The 22,329-nt window shown below is 43.7% G+C and overlaps 2 protein-coding genes across 5 annotated transcripts; both read right to left on the bottom strand.

The window, feature by feature from the left end:
- Positions 1-106: 106 nt before the first annotated feature.
- espnla (espin like a) lies at positions 107-14,397 on the bottom strand. 2 transcript variants are annotated; one of them, XM_076079188.1, is made up of 11 exons: positions 14,019-14,397; positions 13,185-13,375; positions 12,196-12,382; positions 11,918-12,100; positions 11,681-11,812; positions 4,972-5,145; positions 4,742-4,874; positions 4,475-4,647; positions 4,227-4,391; positions 2,744-3,690; positions 107-969 (listed from the first exon to the last, which is right to left on the bottom strand). In XM_076079188.1, exons 1-11 carry the CDS (start codon positions 14,340-14,342, stop codon positions 438-440), a joined length of 3,141 nt encoding a protein of 1,046 aa, XP_075935303.1. In that variant the 5' UTR covers positions 14,343-14,397; the 3' UTR covers positions 107-437. The 2 variants fall into 2 exon arrangements, with proteins under 2 accessions (XP_075935303.1, XP_075935304.1); XM_076079189.1 differs by having other exon boundaries at positions 4,742-4,871.
- Positions 14,398-14,842: 445 nt separating this feature from the next.
- On the bottom strand, positions 14,843-19,005 carry scly (selenocysteine lyase). Of its 3 annotated transcripts, none has more exons than XM_076079192.1 (13): positions 18,901-19,005; positions 18,008-18,103; positions 17,780-17,889; positions 17,486-17,586; positions 17,169-17,346; positions 16,938-17,065; positions 16,582-16,737; positions 16,391-16,497; positions 16,239-16,275; positions 16,017-16,100; positions 15,675-15,774; positions 15,429-15,504; positions 14,843-15,264 (listed from the first exon to the last, which is right to left on the bottom strand). In XM_076079192.1, exons 2-13 carry the CDS (start codon positions 18,097-18,099, stop codon positions 15,111-15,113), a joined length of 1,323 nt encoding a protein of 440 aa, XP_075935307.1. In that variant the 5' UTR covers positions 18,100-18,103; positions 18,901-19,005; the 3' UTR covers positions 14,843-15,110. The 3 variants fall into 3 exon arrangements, with proteins under 3 accessions (XP_075935307.1, XP_075935308.1, XP_075935309.1); XM_076079193.1 differs by lacking the exon at positions 18,901-19,005 and adding an exon at positions 18,804-18,840; XM_076079194.1 differs by lacking the exon at positions 18,901-19,005 and adding an exon at positions 18,811-18,829.
- Between the last annotated feature and the right edge of the window lie 3,324 nt (positions 19,006-22,329).

Raw genomic sequence — 22,329 nt, 5'->3', positions numbered from 1 at the left:
GAACTCACACAAGTACTCGGCACTCTGGCTTTTGTAATAGAGCTGGGTATAGGTTGAAATTTGTTGCAAATTTATTTATACCCGAGTTTCAATAGCAGTACCAAAATATCTATTAAGTATCTTTTTAATACTATTTATAAACATAAAAAACAACAAAGTCCAAACCTATGAAATGCATTAAAATTGAATGGTTTAACACAATAAAATACAGTAAAAAATTAAGAAAATTAGAATTCACATCAGGCAATATCTGGTTAAATAAGCAAACATGGCTAAGAATGTGGCTAAGCATTCTGCGCTAGCTTTCGGTACTTGAAGGTTGACAATTACGACAAATAAATTCATAATTCAAACAGTGTTTAGATTTGATACCCAGCCCTAATGTAATATAACTACAAACAATACTAAAAAAAATATTAAAAAGATGACTCAAGCAACTACTCAAAATCAAAAATCTCTGCCTCTTTCTCTTTCCAAAAAGCAAAACTGCGGTCGATGTATTTGCAAATTTCTTCATTGCTGAAACTGGAAATGTCAGTTCCACCGTGGAGCATCCCCTCATCAGGCGTAGGCGTCTGCACAATGACCTTAGGGACCTGTCTCACCTCTGGGAGGGTGTGTTTCACCACCTCGACAGCGCTCTCAGTCTGACTCACAGTGTTGCCAAAGAACTTCACTTTAATGTCCTCGAAGCCGTCCTTCCACTCGTGGTTCCCGGCCTCGATGTCCTGTATGACGGCCTTGTGGAAGTCCCTGACCAGCTCCCAGGGGAAGCTCCCCACGTGGTCGAACACCTCGAAACACAGCAGGTGTCTTATCTTGCGTTCGTCCACGGGAAGCTCCAACTCCAGGATGTGGAAGTAGCCCAGCATGAAGAGATCCAGGGTCAGGTTGTCGTACTCCACCGGCACGCCGTCCAGGCGAGGTAGGAACTGCTCTGGGGAGTAGAGGGCTTTCTGCCTGTGGAGCCTGTGGGGGACACTGAATGGTTACTCAAGATCGTATCAACACTACAGTAGGCTGAGGCTGAAGATTAGAAGCTTCTGCAGAGTGACCTCCACGATGACGCGATTTTCTTTTTCCGTCACTTTCTACAAATGGATTGAATGACGGCACTACAGACAGCATTCCAAACCAAGCCTTTATGCTGTTCAGTTGAAACTTTTGAAGTTAAGTGTCCTGGACATTCAAGCAAATCTTTAATCAAACTGAACAAAAAGTTTAGGATTTTAAAGCTGCATTAATTTACTTTTTGGCCACTAGGGGGCAGAGTAACTCAACAAACTAGAAAGCTGACTTATTAGCTTGTAAAAGTAGCAAACAACATCTTAGCAAACAATTGCTGAGTAACACATTCAGCAGACATGATGCAACATTGGCATTCACTTGAACTGCTTTTCTGTTTTTGCGTCACCTCACTAGATAGCTTAATGTTTGCTAGCTACAACTTTCTTTCCCAGCTAGTAGATAACTTTGTCTGCTGTCTGTCTGCTGTCTGTATGCATTACACAGAACTTGTATGTCAAAGGTCTAGTGTGTAGGAGTTGGTGACTGGAGATGAGGTTCCAGATTGCCACCAACTGAATACCCCACTGCTCACCTCTCCTTTTCTAAGACTGCCACAGTTTCACAAGCGTGTTGGAGAACTACGGTGGCCTTCAGGTAACATAAAAACTCAAAAGTCTCTCTCTCGAGCCAGTGTTTGGTTTGTCCGTTGTGTAACACGGCGGACTCCGTGACGAGGACCAGCTCCCTATGTAGATATGAAGGGCTCATTCTAAGCTAAACAAGTTTCAGGTGATTATAAACCAACGAAAAGTTATGAATATTATATTACATTTCTGCAAATAGATCCTCCAACATCACACTGGCCCTTTAAAAAATAGGTTGATGAGAGCTGTGAGACTAAATAAAAACAGTAAATTGGCTGGTCCTTAAGCCAAAACAATAAGCTAATATAAAAGAGGCTAAGAGCTCCAAAGTTCTCAGTGGGTTTGTCACTGAATGGCTCCTTTTACATTACACATTGATATATACAATATTGAATAGTTGTGCTTCGATATGTTTTTCCTTTCTATCAAAGAGGTACTGCACAATTAACCGTGTTTTTTTCAATTTATAAAAATAGACATTTCACGGGTTGAAAATGGCTCAACAAGCCATCACCTACTCTTTTAATCAGCTCTAAACCTTACAAGGCCGATGCAGCGACAGGATAGACTGTTCTGGGGAGTGATCTGTTTCAAATTTATAAAAAAAAAAAAGAATGTTGACACCCTCTAATCAGTCACTGAGTTTTTTTTGCAGCCAATGAACGCAAGTTACCATATTTGGAATGCGGAGGAGTGACAGCGTATAAGTCTCTGGTAGCGGCAGCGACCTGTCAATCACAGTAAGCCCCGCCCTAAAGCATACCCTGCTTTATGGTCTGTTTGACTCTAAATGGACCATAGTCTACTAACTGAACATCATGCTGTATTGAAGAAGACTTGAAACTAGAGATTGAGACCATAAACTCATGTTTACAATGTTTACTGAAGTAATAAATCAAGAGAGAAGTAGAGTCATTTTCTCATAGACTTCTATACAACCAGAGGAGTCGCCTCATGCTGGCCAGCAAAGAGATTGCAAGTTTTAAGACTCAAGCATTGGATTCACTCGGCAGAGCTGGAGGTTGCTGCCTGGTGAAGACATTCTGTCGTAGAACGGATGATTTACATAAAAAGGTCATGCAGTGCCCTACCTGCGTATCTGTCTGGACGGGACGCTGGAGATCATGCTCCTCCAGTTTCCCAGCATCTTGTTGACAGCACTCCTCTGCTTGAAGAAGTGTCCCAGAGAGCTGTTCATCATCTTCGACTGGGCGCTCTCCGCGCTACTCCTGCGACCCAACTTGTCGCCCGTCCCCGGGCTTCCGCCGCTCATCTTCCTCTCTGCTGCATCCTTGCTCTTCAGCGACACGGTGTAGGCCGATTTCTTCCAGTGGCCCAAGAACAGCACGACTATACGCTCCTTCCTGAGGCTGGTGGTCTCTCGAACGTCCGCGACGTTTTCATCGTAGTCAATGCCGGAGTCGTTGTTCTGGTCGGTTTCCGGGGCTGGAGTCAACACTTTGGGCTCTTCGTCTGACTCCGTGGCCTCGAGCTGCGCGAGAGCACTACCCACCTCCTGCGGCTCATCTGACAAAGGTGAGTTCTGCGTCTCAAAATTGGACTTCAGCGTCCGCACGGACACCCCAAAGTGGTGGATCTCATCCTCTATCCTCTCCCTGCGTCCCCTGGTGGAGTTCTGCCGGTCCGGCGTCTGAGAGAACACGGTGATCAGGTCGGTGTTGGGCATCTTGCAGTGGGGCTGGTCCGTCAGGTTGGTCATGAGCAGAGACATGCTCTTCACGATGCCCGAGATGCGTCCGCACCACACAGGAAGGGGAACTTGACTCGAGAGGTTTCTGAACTGCGTGTTGGCGGTGATGTTCACTATGGGGGCTGGCAGGATGTGCCTGAGCTCCTCGGCCAGACGGGCGAGCTCCAGCTCGTAGCCTTCACAGTTCCTTTGCATGGAGACGTTGGCGATCTGCTGCTCCACATAGATGAGGTCATCCTCCGTCAGCAGCTCACCAGAGGGCCCCAGGATGGCGTTGTGGGCTTGGGAGAACCTCCAGCTGACTTTGGCATATCTGTTCCCATTTTCCTGTCAGAAGAGAAGCAAACAGCTTGCAGATAAACATGCAGGATGTCACATTTTAACCTTTTTTTTAATATTATATATTTCATATGGCTTAGGCGTGAGAGGAAAAGAGTAATGATACAGTTAAACTGTGATCCAAACCTCAGAAATATGACTTGGCGAGCAATGTGTTCAGTGATTTGTTATATGCAATTAAAAGTAAATGATGATGGAATTTCCAAAGTTTTTTTTTTTTTTTTTTTTAAAGGTTAAGTTAATGCAGATTTAGAAGTTGTGGTCTGGAGCGTTTGTTTAGAAGGGGCTGCACAACACATAACTGACTTCTTTTGGGCTGCAAACGATCAATAAATTATTTTTTTAAAGTTCCCCATAACTTTCCTGTTGATCCACTTCTTGATAAATTGTTTTAAATGAAATACTTTCGTCTGATTTTGTAAGCTAAGGCTGTGATCCTGACCGCTCCCGAACCTGTGCTACATCAGAATCAATCTAAGTGCATTAATAATGTAACCCTGTTTATTCTTCCAGAGAGACGCTACCTTCCTCCTCTGGTCCTCCTCGTCCAGCAGCCGGGCCTGCAGCTGTCTCACCATGACTTGCCTCTTCCACTCGGCGATGGGACGGCCTCGCTCGTCGTGGGTGGGCACCAGGTAGTCGATGTCCGACAGGTTGGCCTCCTCAGTGGGCAGGACCACCATCTTGTTCTGCGCAGACACAGCGGTTTCTTATTAGCTATGGTTAGGGAGCGCTTGCAAAACGAAAGGATGTACAAAGTGAGAAAGCGTACCGCTTGTCCGGTGAAGACTCCTGACATCCCTGATTGTTTCAAGGATTTAATGGAGTTCATGTCGCCGAGGAGTTTTCTTCCAGCTAGGAGGTTTGCACCAGGCAGCATCGTCTTATCGGGAGCGGCGATTATCTCACTCCCAGCGGCCTTGGGCTGATTGAAACCTTTAAGAACTGAAATACACTTCATAAGTCTTTAAAGAACACACACTATTTTTTTTCCTCCACTGAACAGTGACTCACAGCAACAGAAATGTTTTTTTCTCACATGATGTCGTGAATTGAACCTGCCCTATTCTGCTGACAGCGGTTTTCTCCGGTGTGGACGAAGCAGAGGGTAAAGGAGGTGCAGGAGGGGGCTGAGGGTATCTCGCCTGCGGGGCCTCCTCGCTCTCAGGCTGCTAGTTTGGACAAAAAAAAAAAAAAAAGAGACTGTGATGAACCAGATGCTTTGGGTAGAATTTATAGAAATGGTGAATAGAAACTATATAAACTTACCTTTAAACTATCCATGGGTGTGTCACTGCTGTAACTGTCCCTGCATGTGTCACTCAGGCATCCGTAGTAGTCCTCCCTGCTGCACTGCGACAACACAGCCGGCTTCACCTTCACCTCCTCCTCCTCCTTCTGCACCGGAGAGGTCACCTCGATGGGCTTATCTGGGCAGGCTGTCTGCAAGTATCACAGAGTCACACTAAATACTTTTCAAGACTTCGGAAGACCAAATTTTATGAAAAGCGTAACTTATTTGGTAAAATTGTGCTCGAATGCTCAAAAGTCTTTCGCACGGTCAACAAAATCACATCCTGGTATCCAACGAGAGACTTCTGTCACATCAGATCACATCCTGCACCGTAACGTCCTCCCTGGTCAGACACCCACTTAAAATAGTTTGTGACAAATCTAACCGTGGAATCACTACTGTGACGTCTGAGTGTGACCCGTACATGAGCTTTTTTGAAGTGAATTTTCCATTCCATGGTGAAAAATAAACTTTCATGAAGGAGGAGAGACGGTTTGTATTGATGGATCCTCCCATTGTCTGATATGACAATATGGACAGCTGGACAAAAATGCATATAATGCCGGCGAAACAATACTTTAATGCTAAAGAATATAATACTTAAAACATACTAGATTGAAAAGAACACATCCGAACATTTAAAGCCTGAGGACGCGCCACGAAATACACGGAGAGCAAAACAAGTAAGCATCCTCGGATAATTGGCAGCGTTTCACACCACTCTCGGGAGGATGTCGGATGTATGGAAACATTTAGATCCCCTTTAATGAACCTGCGTTGTCCTAATGCGCTCCATGCAGAATGCATATCAAATTCAGCTCTCCGAGGACATTATTAGTAACCGAAACATCAAAGGCAGCCCTAACAAGCTGCTGCATGCTGTTGTGCTTTGTGTCCGTGAGGTGGTCCGTGCCATTTCCTCTCACGCGGCACTTTGATTTCCAACAGCACGAAATATGCTGTGACACCGCTCGGGTGGAGGAACTGACTTCCCCGAAGTTGTGCAATATGTAAATAGATAAACAGGGAGAGGGGAGGGGGGCTGATTCCTTTGTGACCTTCTTGTAACAGTTCAATGTCCTAAAAGCTATGATGAACCGGTCCGCCTGTGAGTGTGTGTGTGTGTGTGTGTCTGTGTGTGTGTTTAATTAGATCCAGTGGCCAGAGAGCATTTGGTTTTCATCAGCACCCCATCACAATTGCCACGCATATATAGATAGCCGAGCCCTGTTTTGGCCCTGGATCCCCTCTGCCGCTATCAAAGACCGCAGAGAGCCCCATCCCTACGGAGCAGGAGCCAAGAGTTAAGAAACAGCGCTCGGCAGCGCTGCCTCGTTGTCGGGACACGCAGCACCGGCGATCCCCTTGTGGGTTCGAATCCCCGGCATTTCAGAACACCGTGTGTATTTAAAAAGATGTCGCCAAAAAAAAAAAAAAGAAACCTGCTCCGCCATGAAATATTCACATTCCCGGTGATAAATTGCAATGTGGAATGTATACAGCCGGTGTACATTATACACAGAACACTGTAGTGTAAATACACGTCCACTCGCAGGTTAAAATACTCTCATGTTTCCTGCATGGAGGTAAATGCTCGAGACTGACGGACACCATGTTTTTGCCAACTATAACAGCTTGTTTTTTTGCACAGCTAAAGAAGACAAATGACAATATATGTCTACTTCACAAAGGAACATTGTAACAGCTACTGGATCATAAAGCCACATTTAGAAAGAGTGCATGAATCAAAAAAGGAATTTGCAAAACATCAACAATGGCAACATAAAGCGAGAGTATTAGTCATGCCTAACCGTAAGAGGCCACGGCTGATCAGTAAATAGGTCAAACATTGCCAAAACATAGAGTTCCCTTAATAACAGAACTTAGAAAATGTTCCCTTCACTTTACAAAACTAATTACTCATCCTGACCAGTCACTTGCTTACTCACGAACAAACGCTCAAAGAAAAATGATGGAATAAAGAAGAAAAGAAGCAAAAGCAGCATAGAAAACAAGCAGTGAAAATTATCTACAAACCGACCTAAAAACCTACTAACCTCGACCAATCCCCCCGGTGCACTCGGGTAAGACCTCACTGTACGGCGAACTCCGAAGGCACCGACTCCTGGGGCCAGGCAACCCGGGCGATCGCTCCGCGTTGTGGATGAGACACTATCGGAAGATCACCAACCGCTCGTTTGACACCATCACGAGCATCCCTGCCAGTGGCCAAGGGCTGCCAGGCAATAAGCAATAAACTCTGATCGGAGCGTGCGGTTAATAATTAAGGGGAAGGATAGGATGGCCCAGTCATGTCACCAATACACGGACAAACTAACGGACACGGCACCGCACGAAGGGAAGTATCAGCGGAAGACTTGTCAAAGCAGCTGCAAAAGAGACATTTTATCCACGCGCATTCAGGTGCTGTTTTTCCACTTGGGACAATTGAAAGGAGGAGGTTTTTGTGAGGGTGGGGGCAGAATCTACCTGAGATCAGTGGAAACACAATGTGACACCATAAGATGGGTCCGAGTGTGAATGTGGAAACGCTGACAACAACAAACAGAGTGCTGGGACAGATTCTGGATTTATGAATCGTGAGAATTGTGCGTAAATAAACAATCCCTGAACATTATTATTTCCTTATATATTATATTAATAGGTAAACTGGCCGTTTCTAAGAGGTGTACGTTTGATAAATCACAACTTTGTTTGATGCATTGTGTTATTGAAAACATATACACACGTTAAATACTTTAGAAATGAGAACAAACAAATATATTTTGGGATAAACTAACAGAATGTCTGATAGCCTTTCATAGTAGATTCAATGTTATAAGTAGGCTACAATTAGAACAATAATAAGCGCATTCAGGCTCCCTCAAGTGGCTAGAAAGTGTACTGCAGGTTTAAAAGTTAAATAAAAGACTACGAACGAAATTCAGTAAATTTATTTGGAGACCCTAGTAAATAAAAGATAATAAAAAGGAGAATTGTGAGTTTTTGGCATTTCACCTTTAAAAAAATTACTTAAAATAGTTACAAATCATTTTTTTGTCTATCAACTGGTCGTTTAATGGACACATTTTTCCAGCTCTACAGCTGTTAACCTTGGCATTCCGTACTATTTTTACATTGTGTACATTATGTATACAGTGTTACATTGTGTACATAATGTAGTGTTACATTGTGTACATTATGTATACAGCGTTACATTGTGTACATTATGTATACAGTATTACATTGTGTACATTATGTATACAGTATTACATTGTGTACATTATGTATAGTGTTACATTGTGCACATTATGTATACAGTGTTACATTGTGCACGTTATGTATACAGTGTTACATTGTGCACATTATGTATACAGTATTACTGTATACATAATGTGCACAATGTATTACATTGTGTACGTTATGTATACAGTATTACATTGTGTACATTATGTATACAGTGTTACATTGTGCACGTTATGTATAGTGTTACATTGTGCACGTTATGTATACAGTATTACATTGTGCACGTTATGTATACAGTGTTACATTGTGCACGTTATGTATACAGTGTTACATTGTGTACATTATGTATACAGTGTTACATTGTGCACATTATGTATACAGTATTACATTGTGCACATTATGTATACAGTATTACATTGTGCACATTATGTATACAGTGTTACATTGTGCACATTATGTATACAGTGTTACATTGTGTACATTATGTATACAGTGTTACATTGTGCACGTTATGTATACAGTATTACATTGTGCACATGTACACAGTATTACATTGTGCACATTATGTATACAGTGTTACATTGTGTACATTATGTATACAGTGTTACATTGTGCACATTATGTATAGTGTTACATTGTGTACACTATGTATACAGTATTACATTGTGTACATTATGTATACAGTATTACATTGTGCACATTATGTATACAGTGTTACATTGTGTACATTATGTATACAGTATTACATTGTGCACATTATGTATACAGTATTACATTGTGTACATTATGTATACAGTGTTACATTGTGCACATTATGTATAGAGTGTTACATTGTGTACGTTATGTATACAGTGTTACATTGTGCACATTATGTATACAGTGTTACATTGTGCACATTATGTATACAGTGTTACATTGTGTACGTTATGTATACGGTGTTACATTGTGCACGTTATGTATACAGTATTACATTGTGCACATGTACACAGTATTACATTGTGCACATTATGTATACAGTGTTACATTGTGCACATTATGTATACAGTGTTACATTGTGTACATTATGTATACAGTATTACATTGTGCACATTATGTATACAGTGTTACATTGTGCACATTATGTATACAGTGTTACATTGTGTACATTATGTATACAGTATTACATTGTGTACATTATGTATACAGTATTACATTGTGCACATTATGTATACAGTGTTACATTGTGTACATTATGTATACAGTGTTACATTGTGCACATTATGTATACAGTATTACATTGTGCACATTATGTATACAGTATTACATTGTGCACATTATGTATACAGTGTTACATTGCGTATGGGGATACTCCAGGACAGATTTTATCGTTATATCTCCCCATCGTTATATCTCCCCATCTGTGACACACATGTAACTGTGATGCAGCCGGGCTTTGTGAGATTGATCAACAGATGGGGGGGGGGGGGGGGGGGTTCCAGGAGATTATTATTTGATCTAATCTAATAGATGTCAACTAGTGATAATGTTGATTAGATATTATATTAATAATACAAATATAAGTCACTAAAGCATGTGTTTTCTTTCTCAGTGCAAAATAATAAAACACTAAGCGGAAATCTTGACTAAAACACAGTGATGAATTAGACAATGTGTGTCCTCGGTCCAAGTGTTCTAAAAATACCATCCTCAAACAACAGTAACTTGGGCCCGATCGCTGTGAATGGAGCGCAAAAGCCACGAACGTGTGTGTGTGTGTGTGTGTGTGTGTGTGTGGAGTAAACCTCCGGCCGCACACTGTTTATTTGATTGCAGCTGTTCCTGAGATGCGAGATGAGGAGCAGCGGGGTCTGACCTTGCTGTGAGCGGTTCCAAACACACACAGCTCTCCCCGGTCGATGTCCCAATCCATTTGGGTCGCTGCTCGGAAATGAGATTATCTGACTGACACTTTAGAACTTTAGATCCACGCAGTGCTTGACAAACCCAAAACCACCAGAAATATAGTTAAAGCACGTCTACATGTATGGCTCACCTGCGGCACGGTACATTTTCAAAGCATTACATAGTCTACCATCCAAATATTACGAGGATGTAAAGTCAATTAACTGCTGCTTCAGGTTCTCCATCAGATGACCTCTCTGTGCACGGCGAGCCTCGGCCTGTGTGTCCGATTCATACGTTGCCAAGAAACCTGACACATCATTCTGTCTGCTACCATCATTATACCCAACATCCAGAGGTGACAATCATAGCACTTCCAAGTCACTGGAAAAAATAAAAACCATGACACACAATCAAACGTGTGTTTGAAGCCGGTGACATCCTGCTCTCCGAGTCCACAGAGGGATAGAGTTGCCGGTTCCAGGCATCAGAATGGTGAAAACGCTGAAACTTAAGCTTGTGGATCTCGTAACGCGCTCAGCCCCCGGGCCCTCCACCTGAGCCGCAGGAGAGGGGTAACTGATAGGCCCTTAGTTGGCGGCGGCTCCGGCTGCGCTCCGACGTCGCAGCGGCCCCCGTGCTAATTAGCTCCCCATTGTTGAAGGGAGGATTATTTGTGAAGGGTGGAAGCTCTCGGCCGGCTCCCTACCATCATCCTCTTCGTGTATGAGCGCTGCTTGTCTCTGCTGACTAATTAATGGCTTCTCTTGGACGGAGAGCTTTCGTTACTCTCTGTGTGCATCGCTGTGCTTTAGGGCGGCAGGCGGAGTGCGATGGGGAGAAACGAGGACAGGCCCCAGGTGGACAGCTGCGAGGCTTTCAGGTTCAACAAGTCGGTTGACAGCTAACAGTAGAACCTCTTTCCTATTTCAAATAGACTCCACAAGCTCAAATTTCAGCATCAGCTTTAGCTGTCCTCCTCTAAAACTAATTATCATGCAGCTATTCAAAAGAAGAACAAACGATTTAAGATACAAAGAGGCTTCACACAGCAAACTGAAGAGTAATTTGAGTGAAACGCAGGCCGGTTTTTAACTGCCTTGACCCCTGATTTGAACAGGCACAAACAATGTGTTCACGCTAAAATATTCATCAGCCACATCAAGGGGGTGTCGTGCTTTCTGCACCAAACAAAAGAGCTTATCTCCTCGGCGGCAAGCTGAGAGCAACGGATCTCCTCCGGCACTCACGGCACCACGAACGCCTTATTAAAAACACAAAAGCCATCGTCCTCCACTTCCTCGGCCCTCTTAAACTGAGAGCAAAGCAATCAGGCTAAGTGGAGGACAGCGGCGCTGGAGAAGAGCACGCTCGACCCCGCGCCAAATACACGCCGCAAATTAAGAACGAGGATTCGCCAAGATCTTCCAGATGTTCGCCGTCGACCGCTGACCAGCTTTGATTTCTCTCGCCGAGGTAAACAGCTGGGCAGTGCTGACACAAAGAGAGGACACAGAGCAGGAGAATGTGTGAAGTGAAACAGGTGAGGGAGCTTACATTTCTCTCAATGGCACAGAGGTATCTGGCACATTCATGGTGTCCGTTGTACTCCGCCAGGTCTGCTGCCGTGAACCCATCAATGTCATGATCTGAAGGGTTCGCTTGGTTGGCCAACAGGATTTTACAGCACTGAACGAAGGAACAGAACAATACGATGGAAAAACCGATTTAGCTTATTTAGATAAGATAAGACAAAAACTATGACAACAACTCAAGAAAGAAGTCATGTCCAACCTCCAGCTCTCCATTCTCTGCAGCATCATGAAGTGGGGTCCCCCCCCAGTGATCCTTGATGACCTTTGAACCCAAGCGAAGCAGCCTCTCCAAGATGCAATAGTGCCCTCTGCTGGCAGCAAAGTGCAGAGCAGTGGCTCCATCTCTGTCCTGGCAGGACAGGCTGACGTCAGTGCACGTCACCTGTTTAGGGTCAATAAGGGAGGTTAAGAAGTGTGGACTGAACAAAGCACATGCGTACGTATCGTAGGAGACAGGTGTTGTGCTTCTCTCCTGACCAGCCACACCACAACAGCTTGGTGGCCAATGTGAGCAGCCGCATGCAGGCAGGTCATGCCATCGTGGGCCCTCAGGTGGACGTCGGCGCCGCAGTCGTTCACGAGGTGCTCCGCGACGTGCAGGTGCCCCTCCTGGCAGGCCAGATAGAGCGGGGTGGCGCCGGTGAGCGTCTGGCGGTCCACACAGCTGTACCCCAAAACAGATCAACAACAGGGGGGGGGGCAATAGGCCAAAGTTACATATCAAGCTAAGCAACAGCCACAGAATGCATCGCAAATATCAAAACTCTGCCTGATGCAACACACCAGTTTGATATGTAGATGATGCTAAAAACATGCACAGTGGATTTGAGGTGTTTTTAGCTTCAACAGGCTTCTGTTCAGTTGGGACAATAACTGAGGTAATGACCAACGGTGTCCAGGCATGTATTATTCACAGGTACCTGGTGGTCCCATGTGATGATTAGGTCCTCTAACCCAGTCATTCCCAACCAGTGGTACCCCAGCGAGTACCTCTGCTGTTAGCACGGTGACGTGCAAACATGCCTATATATCTGTGTTTAGGAGGATAATAAACAGCCTAAGATGATTACAATTGGTGTGATGCTGATCTTCGGTACATTTACAATATCAGGTAAGCTACCAGCTGTGATTGGCTGACTGCACATTAGCTACCTCCCACCTGAGCAGATGGTAGGTTCCAGTTGATAAAGTCAAAGGCCAGTCACAGGTCTCCAGTCGTAGGACAGTAGGTGGAGCTTGCGATCAGGCTGCTGGTTTTAACTGCATTCTTTTTCCTTTTCATCAATTTTAAGTTGTGTTTGTTAAACTTTCCAGAGTTTGTGTTTTGCCTCTGTTCAATTAATGTTTGTGTGAATAAAACACCCACAAACACCCATCTACTATGGTGCCCATGGTACCCCATCATCCCAGCTCTTTTCTTTTTGACAGGCTTTGAAAAGAAAAGCTAGGGATGGCTGTGAACTCACCCGGGTGCCTGTTGAACGAGTAGCTCTAAGCAGGTGAGGTCCCCGTTGGCTGCGGCGTAGTGAGCCGGCACAGCCCCACAGTTCGTCTCCACCTCCGCCAATCCTCCGACAGAGAGCAGCCACTTGATGACCTCCGCACAACCGAACCGGGCCGCGAGGTGGAGGGCAGCGGCACCGGCAGCATCCCTGTCCTGGAAACATCAACAAAGAGGGGAGTTGGGTGAAGCTTGATGCAGAACTCGTCTACTGTGAAGGCTTAATGTAAAAGACATTCTTGATTATCAAGACACGACGAGGGGGTTTCATTAGGTGCATTTCTTTTCTTTTATGAGCGCCACCAATTAAGACATTTGGTTCTATTAAAAATCAGTAAAGAAACAATTACGTAATATGTTTTCTTCACAATGGACCTGTATACATTTGAGAAACAGCAGAGATGTACACGTAAGTAGACTTGACTCAGTCCTAATAGCTAAGTTCAGTGAGAGCTCCCCTCAAGCATCTGGACCTAATTACACTTGCTATATAATACTAATGGATACCCAGTAAGTCAACGCCACATGATGTAATCAGCTGGTAATGCATCTGAAAAGGTACCGTAGTGTACGGTACCTTTTTACAACTGCGGTGATGTAACCTCACTCTGGGATCAGTTAGATGACCATCTGAAGCCATCGCCTGAATTTAGGCTCACAGACAAACGGAGTCGGTGGAAATTACCAGGAGAGCTGGACATGTGGCATCTCTCCAAGGCTTTTGAGCTCTCGACGTAGGTTTACCTCCCTCTCTCTCGCTCTCTCTTTCTGTAGAGATTCTCACAGTGGATAAACTCACCTCAACGTTGCAGCCTCCAAAGTCCACCAGCCATTGCAGCTCCCGGATGTGGCCCGTGGCTGCTGCGTCGTGCGCTGGCGTGGCCCTGTTCGAGGCCCGGGCGTCGGCCGCCAGCCCCAGCTCGCGCACCAGGAACCGCAGGCACTCCAGGCGTCCGCACCTCGCCGCGTGGTGCACCGGGCCTGCACCTTGAGCGTCAGCGATCACAGGTGAGAAGCGACCGGAAGATGCCAGCTCCCTGAGGGCCGCGAGGTCCCCCGCTCGCGCAGCCCGGATGGCCCGATGAAGCACCATCCCCGGCCGCTTACGGGTAGGTTGTGGCATGCGGAGCGGGCTCCCCGGGGCTCTTTGGCTCCCACCGGGATAGCATCGCTTTCTCGCTCATGCTCAACTCTCATTCAATAACAAAAAAAAAACCGTGCACTCGCATGCCTCTTCTCGAGCCAGGAAAGTGACACCCGAGCAGGGAGCCAGCTGGCCGGCATGGCTGTTGGGGAATAGGGGGGGGGCTGTGAGATAGAGAGGTAATGAAAGACGGGTGGAGGCGCAGCTCTCGTGGCCTCCCGCTCTCCTTTGTGCGCCGGTGACCGTATGCTGGCACACGCACCAACGCTTCACTGGAGACGGGGGAGCTGAGGCGGCACGGAAACTTAAGTAATGGGAGAAGTCGGAGCCAGCGCACGGTGGATTACGAGTGTTATTTTTTACAACTATTTTAAAAATTCATCTCGGTGGGGATGACTAAACAGTTGATACATTTAGGTGATTATAATCTACATATAATATTTTATAGCTCTTTGGGTTGGTGAGAAAATATTCAAAGGTGTATGTTAATATTTTATTTCCATAACACTCATACATGTTGCCCTGACTCCAATTAGTTGATTAGCTCCTCACATGACGTGATGGAAGCTGAGTACAGTCATCTCTCCATAACATCACCCCTCCGGTCACTTCAACTTCTTCCCTTTTATTATTTATCTTGCATATGTTTTGCATGATCAGTGAATGTAACAGTAAAACACAAGATCATGCGTTCTTAATTCTATACATCTGACCTTATCTGACCTACAGGACGACTGTTTATGCACATCAGTCCATTTCTTCCAGCAGCCGCACAGTTTCCCTCAGGTCCTCCACAACTGCATCCACGTCCGCTTTGGTCGTCGCCCTGCCCACGCTCAGCCGCAGGGCGCTAGCTGCCACCTCCGAGGGGACGCCACAGCTCAGAAGGATGTGAGAAGGCCTGATGGACGGACACAGTGCAGCGCAGGGGGGTGGGGGTTATGTGGACTGCGATCAGTATGGCATCCGGACAAAAAGAGTAACAGGTGACTCTTTTGACTATTGTAAGTCGCTTTGGATAAAAGCGTCTGCTAAATGACTGTAATGTAATGTAATGTCTTTTACCTGTTTCCACTGTCTGAGTGGCAGGCGGCGCCAACGCTGGCCAACAGCCTCCTACAGTTGGACAACACCCTCCAGCCTAGAGAGAGAGAGAGAGAGAGAGAGAGAGAGCTATTAATCATTCAAAGCCTTTGTGGCTTACAAATGGCCCTGTGCAGGTCATGAACTGCTTCCCACAAACATTGGTGTAGGGTTGGAGGACAGGCCAAAACAGACATAGCACGGAGAAGGAAGAAGTAATGACATCACCTTGTAATGTTGGGCCCAGGATGGACACGTTACATGTGTTCGGGAGGATATCAGAGCCGGGGTAATGGCTGTTGAAGCGGATCTTGTCTTTAAAGACGGCCTGAAAAGGAAAACACATTGACGGCACTTTTTTTTATGTATAAAAGGTAAGAATGATGATAATATAAGTTATCATTTTCAAAGTCAAAGAACAAAAAGACAGACATACACACACACACCCGAGCGCATGATTTCCTGGCGCAGATAATAACCTCAATGACTCCAGAAACTGCTAACGTTACTATTGACATATATCACAGAGAATGTGACATTTTTCATCTCTTTAAACGGAATCAAACTTGCCTTCAGTCGTTCTTCCAGGTAAAGTTTGGTACTTTGCATGTGACTCTCATAATCCGACAGATTGGAGGTCACCAGCTCTGCAGCCTAACAGACACACAATAAATCAATACATGCACTGTTACATCAGGGAGATTTTAAAAAACAACTAATTTAGAGTCAAACATTATTCAGTGGAAGCTTCTAGAGAAATGTTCTAAAACTTAAAAAAAGTAGGAAACATACCTTTCCCAGACCAGCAATCATTGGTGTGTTTTCTGTGCTGTAATAGTCAAAAGGACAGAAAATGGACCCTTATATTTCCATCTTTGTTGTTATTTCATGCATACTTGGTGCTTTGTTGATATTTCCTCAAGTAAGACGATGTAGTGTGTTACCCTGGTCTGAAGTTTCTCTCCTGTCCTCCTCCAAACAGCATCGGATACAATGGCGTCCTTCTTCCCGGGCCGTTCACAAACAAAGCACCGATCCGAGGGGCATAGAACTAGAAATATCACAAGCCCTTTCAATAATACGTTTAAATATTAACGATGCCAAATCAAGATGTTTTATCCAACAGGTTCCTGACCTTGTGTCCCACTACGGTGAGGTAATCCACTCCCAGTTCACAGGCATCGACCCTGATTTTCCCCAGAGCCTGAGCAGCATCAGTGTGCAGCAGGATCCTGAGCCGCTCATGCTGCTTGTTGACAGACTTTATTCTCTGGCAGATCTCCTGGACTGGCTGACGAGACGAAGCAGTTTCAGCATACAGGGCACATTAGACTGTCCTGCACCTAGAGCCTTTTGTTTTTACATTGAAATTGTATTCAAAATATGATGAAAGGAAGGACTTATCAGCTAATGCAACCGTCTGCTTCATGACAACCAATTCCTGCCTCAAACACTGACGGCCTGGTTTCCAAGCCTCTATCTCCTTCTTACCATGATGACTCCTGTCTCATTGTTGGCCAGCATGATTGAGACGAGACAAGTGTTGGGACGCACCGCAGCAATGACATCCTCCACCTCCACACGGGCCGTCACCTTAGACACAGGCACATATGTCACATCTGTGACAAAAACGCAGTTACCCAAACAAGTCGAGATAGCAAGTAAATGTAGAGAAGCTACATCGGATTAGTTGTTTAAAAAGAAAAAAGCATGGTCTCCTACCTGCCTTGCCATCTTTCTGTAGGTGCTCAGCTACTAGTTTGACCGAGTCATGCTCCACATTCGAGGTGATTATGTGAGGAAGGCCATTGCTTCCATTCCGGTGTCCTTCCCGTTGCTCTGCAGCCCTGCAGCTTCTCCTGAAGTGCTCTACAGCAGTGTGCAGCACCATGTTATTGGCCTGAGAGAACATTTGTTTGCTATGAACCACCGCTGCACTGCATGGTACCACAATTCTGCACTAAACATTTTCCAGCGTCGCACAAAACCGATGTAGCTTTTTGAAAACCAGAGTAAAAAAAAAAAGAAATTCCACTTACCTCTGTTCCACCTGATGTGAAAATGATGTCTTCTGCTTTCCCTCCAACCATTCTCGCCACATTCTCTCTGGACTGATTAATTGTTGCCTTGGCTTTAGCACCTACAAATAAAAGTGATTCAGCACCTTTTTATTGGTTGCATGCTGAGATACATTATTGTTTGGGTGCTGAGACGGAAAATTGGAAAAAGCATCATTAGCTTGTTAAAGGAAATTGCTTTACGCACACACACACATACACCTCATTCCAACATTAAGTCAATGGCATTTTGATGAAGGTTGAAGTATTCTTCACCTGCTATATAATTGCTACTCGGGTTTCCCCAGGCATCCTGGAGGGCTTCAGTAATGGCCTGGATCACTTCTGGTTCCAGCGGAGTGGTGGCATTGTAGTCCATGTAGATCCTAAATTACATATTTTACACATTAACAAAACATCAAGAGCATCATCATCAAAGCAATCTCATCTTGCTTTTTCACTTCATGTGATTCAGAGTGAATGGCCCAAATCAAATGTTCCTACCTGTCTAGATTCATTTCTGAGTAATGTTGAAAGGAGTGGCCACTGAAGGTGTGACACATTACCGGGGTGACATCATCAGATTGCTTGGCCATGACACTATAGGCAGAGATAAAACATTTAGCAGGTCTTATGTCTTAGATTTATTACAGTCAGGCAATGATTCCAGTGGTTTTTTTAATCCAACACTATACAGCTCGTTGCAGCAAAACTTCTATTTATATTTCTCAACTTTTAAATTAGTTGGGGTAGCATTTATTTTGACAGCACAGCCTGATCTTTTTCTTTTTTTTTTGACTGTGTTTTGACAGCTGGTTGGACAGTTAGAAGTATTGTTCCCATAAGAGTGAATGACTGCAAGTGAAACAGCAGCTGTATCTGAATCTCGACTGTAGTGTCGAATGCTAATCATTGTTATCACACCACGTGATTAAATGCCAACTGTGTGTCTCTAGTACAGAGGTTAATTACACATTTGCGTGAACATAACCCAATGTTGTCCAGTCATTCCGCTGTCTGTCGGCTAACGTTACATCCATGCTGTCAGCAGCGGACGTGACAGGTAACGTTAATAACTCAGCTACATTACCGGGACGGGTAGCTTTACCTACTATGCTTCCGGTTAACAGAACACTTGTAATTGTTCCATTAAAACAACCTGTCTTATCCCTGGCCATCCATGTCTGCAAACCGGGAATGTATTTAGCTAGCTAAGGCTAGTTTACTGTAGGTAACATCTGTTAACTGGAGCTAAAGCTAGCTAATGCTAACGTCAACTAATGTTTGATAGCAGGAGTACATTTTACTATTAATCTGCTTTCGAGCCCTCAAGATGAGTCAGACATGTTCTCCATCGTGTGACACGGTCAGCTGAGACTCTCGGCTGTGTGTCTAACCTTGTGAAGGGATGTGAAGGAGTCCTGAATGGATTTACTAGCCTGTGTCAATCATTCGCCAGCTAGCGTTGGATGAGTATGGGGCGCTGCTCCGCCGGGTTGCCAGATGTCTTAAAGGGAAAGCTGCAATTACATATGTCAGAGAACGCTCCAAACGATGTAGTACAACGTTTTAATGTGTGGTTTATTATATGAATTATATTCATAATTACTGGTACCAACTATGCTTCCGGTTAACAGAAAACGTGTAACTGTTCCATTAAACCAACCTGTCTCATCCCTGGCCATCCATGTCTGCAAAACTATACAAAGCTATAGTGTTCACTCTTTCCCTTTTTCACTCTTTTTTTTTTAACCTAAGTTTACTAAATTTAAAACTTCGCGAAAATATGGAAAATGTGTCATGCCGAAAATGATATAAATTCAAGGCTAGTAGATGAGTATTTAAAACAATAAAGATAAAGTTACATGCAATATGAACAGTCCCAAACACGATCGCATGCAGACATGGCAACAACCTTGCAACGCAGTCACATCTCATGTAGTCTAAATCCGACGGATACGTGACTTTTCTATTGTTTATTTATGCTTTATTTGTGTGGATGCCGTAGAACTTATAAAGAAGAGGAGTCCGTGACTTTGTGTTGCATAATTTCCATGTTTATTTCATATATGACAATGTGTTTAGTGTACACAAACATTTTACGCTAAACTCTCAACACTCAGAGACACTGACTGAACTACTGCCCATTGAAGATTTTGTAAATGGGTGCAACTTTATAATACACTGTTCACAGCAATCATGTTTATATACAATGCAAAATAATTTGAAGACAGGAAAAAAAAGAAATAATTTGAAAATAGAAAAAAACTAAGATTAGATGGAAGCACAAAAATGTGAATGAGGTTCCTTTAAAGGGGGAGGGAATAGAAAAAGTAGATTTGTGAAGGTTGCCAGAGCATGATGGTGACGGAAAAAATACAAGTGAGACAGTAAGGTTACCTACAGCATTACTCTGTACAAGATGCAATGCCTAACAGGGCCACAATGAACCAAGCTCCCCTCACACATCAGTGGACAAGTAATACAGGTATATCGCACCACCTCCATGTGGTTCCCTGGCAGTAACCTACCCTACAATCAATAAGAACCAGACTGTGAAAACAAAAGACAAGTCAACATAACCAGTCCAGTAGTTTAACTTTTTTCCAATATCAATGTACATTCAGTGTGATTTCTTTTTGTGTGACTGCACCAAGAAAACTTTGGTTGGCTCAAATGTGACGCACATTAAAAGGCCCAATGAAAACATGGGGATTAATCTCAACACAGAGATCAGACTGGAGCAATACCGGGCTCACATTTTAAGACTGGGGTTTAAAGGATATGAGACAGAAATGAGTGATCGAGACAGTGTAATGCACAGCTGGGAATTCCCTCAATGACGATGCTATAGCTGGATAAGATACAACTGCAGTCTCTGCCAAGAAAGTCTGTGATAGACTTTGATGATCACAGGACTTTGTTACATAAACTTTGTTGATTAGCCACAACTACTGACAGTTGTCCACACATGTCGGGTTGTAAAATGTTTTAAGATAAGTCGACACACGGAATACTTTTCAGCCTCTGAAAATATGGTATTGTATGGATTACCTCAGCAGCAAAAATAAAAACGATTTGCTGTTACAATGTAATCCTCTGCTAAAATGTACTTTGCCGTTAGATAGAGCGCTTTTAACAGTTTGCTGCTGTGAGATGTTGTCCTCGTATGTCAGTGAGCATGCGCTCTAGGCTGGCTGACCTGAGGCATGCTCATCAATCAAACTTCACACAACAACTCACAAGCTGTCACTTGATTTTGAAGTCAGATTCATACTCGAATGAAATTCAATAGAAAATTCAGTCGCACTTTTCCTCAAAGTTGAGATGAATGGATAAAAAAAAAAAGAACAGGTGTACATTGATTTTCTTTTCCCAATTCAAAACATGATTGTTGAACACAATCCTGAAATATGTTAAAGTAGTTTTTACTGTTTAGACATGAAGTATACTCTATATACTGCTGTGTTATGGACGTTCCGTGTTATATGACAGCTGATTGCCATATTAGATATGTAACATGGACATAAATGATACCTTTTCTGTCTGAATATGTAAGTGATGACGACGATGGAAAGCAGGAAAGTGATGTGATATGATCTGCGGACACTTCCAGAACTGTAATATAGCAGCATGAAGGATGTAGTTTGATGGTCCAGAGGCTTACTGTACAGTACGATTGAAAAGAGAGGCACTACATTTAATCAATGTACACATCATTCAGAAAACCAGTTTCTTCATCTGTACTGTGAGGAACAGTTTATACTTTAGATCATTTCACAAAGTAGCTTTGTGCAGCTGAGGATGGTCAGACCACCTTAATATTTTCGACCTAACAATTTGGTGACCTTTTCAGATGTATATCAGTTGGGTCAAAGGTCAGGTGTGACTATCCTTAGAGGGATAGTGTCATTCAAGTAATCTTCAGCACAAAGAAAGGGGCCAATCATAAACAGTTTTAAAAGCATTAACTGCATGGGGGGGGGGGGGGGGGCAAGGTTGTATTATTCATAACATTTCAGGAACTCATATTAAAAAGTGCGGTGTGCAGAAATTGCACGGTACTACTACTTTAGAAATATAAATGTCTTTGTAAATAAATACATGCAGAAATAAATAGTAAAGCTGTTAAATATCTAAATATATCACATTTTAAAACAAATAGAATTCAGGTAGAGAATGAGATCAACGTGGGAGGATTAATGGTGACGACATGTGATTACTTATTGTGTGAATGCAGATGCCCTTGGTGCTCCTACGAGTAGCTAAAACGACATGGATTGATCAAAATGCCACAAGAACTACGATGATATGCCATTCCCTTACCAGGCTGTGTGCTAAAGTTTCTAAGAAGTTTAAAGATTCAAGTACCAGAAAGAAAAGAGAATTATTCTCCAGAGTTACACTCAACTGTCTTTTTTTTTTCTTTTAGCGTGTACTTTCTAGCTGTACGTTGTATGCAAACCAGTTTACACACTGTATATACTGTATATATATATATATATGTATAGCTGTAGAGTTGAGAGCAATCTGCATGTTTTTTTTTTCTATCTACTGATGCAAATGGAGCAATGTGATCCTCACTGACGTGGCAGCTTTAGGTAAAAATAAATGTCACTGCATTGTTTTTAAGGAGTAAATGTATAAGGCTCGATGTGTTACTGACAACAACTACAGTACATTACCATACGTATGTGTTCTGAGATAAGAAACTGTTGCTACTTCCGCCATTTTTCCTCGATCGTACAGCTATGAATAAACTCCAGTACAGTACAGTGACAGCTTTTTGGAGAGGTTCTTCTGACTACGAGACTCACGACGCAGCA

The sequence above is a fragment of the Anarhichas minor genome, unplaced genomic scaffold, assembly GCF_050575085.1.
Source record: "Anarhichas minor isolate MPS153535 unplaced genomic scaffold, ASM5057508v1 ptg000071l, whole genome shotgun sequence".
Classification (NCBI taxonomy): domain Eukaryota; kingdom Metazoa; phylum Chordata; class Actinopteri; order Perciformes; family Anarhichadidae; genus Anarhichas; species Anarhichas minor.
The sequence above is the reverse complement of the archived record's forward strand: the minus strand, read 5'-3'. Positions and strand labels throughout refer to the sequence as shown.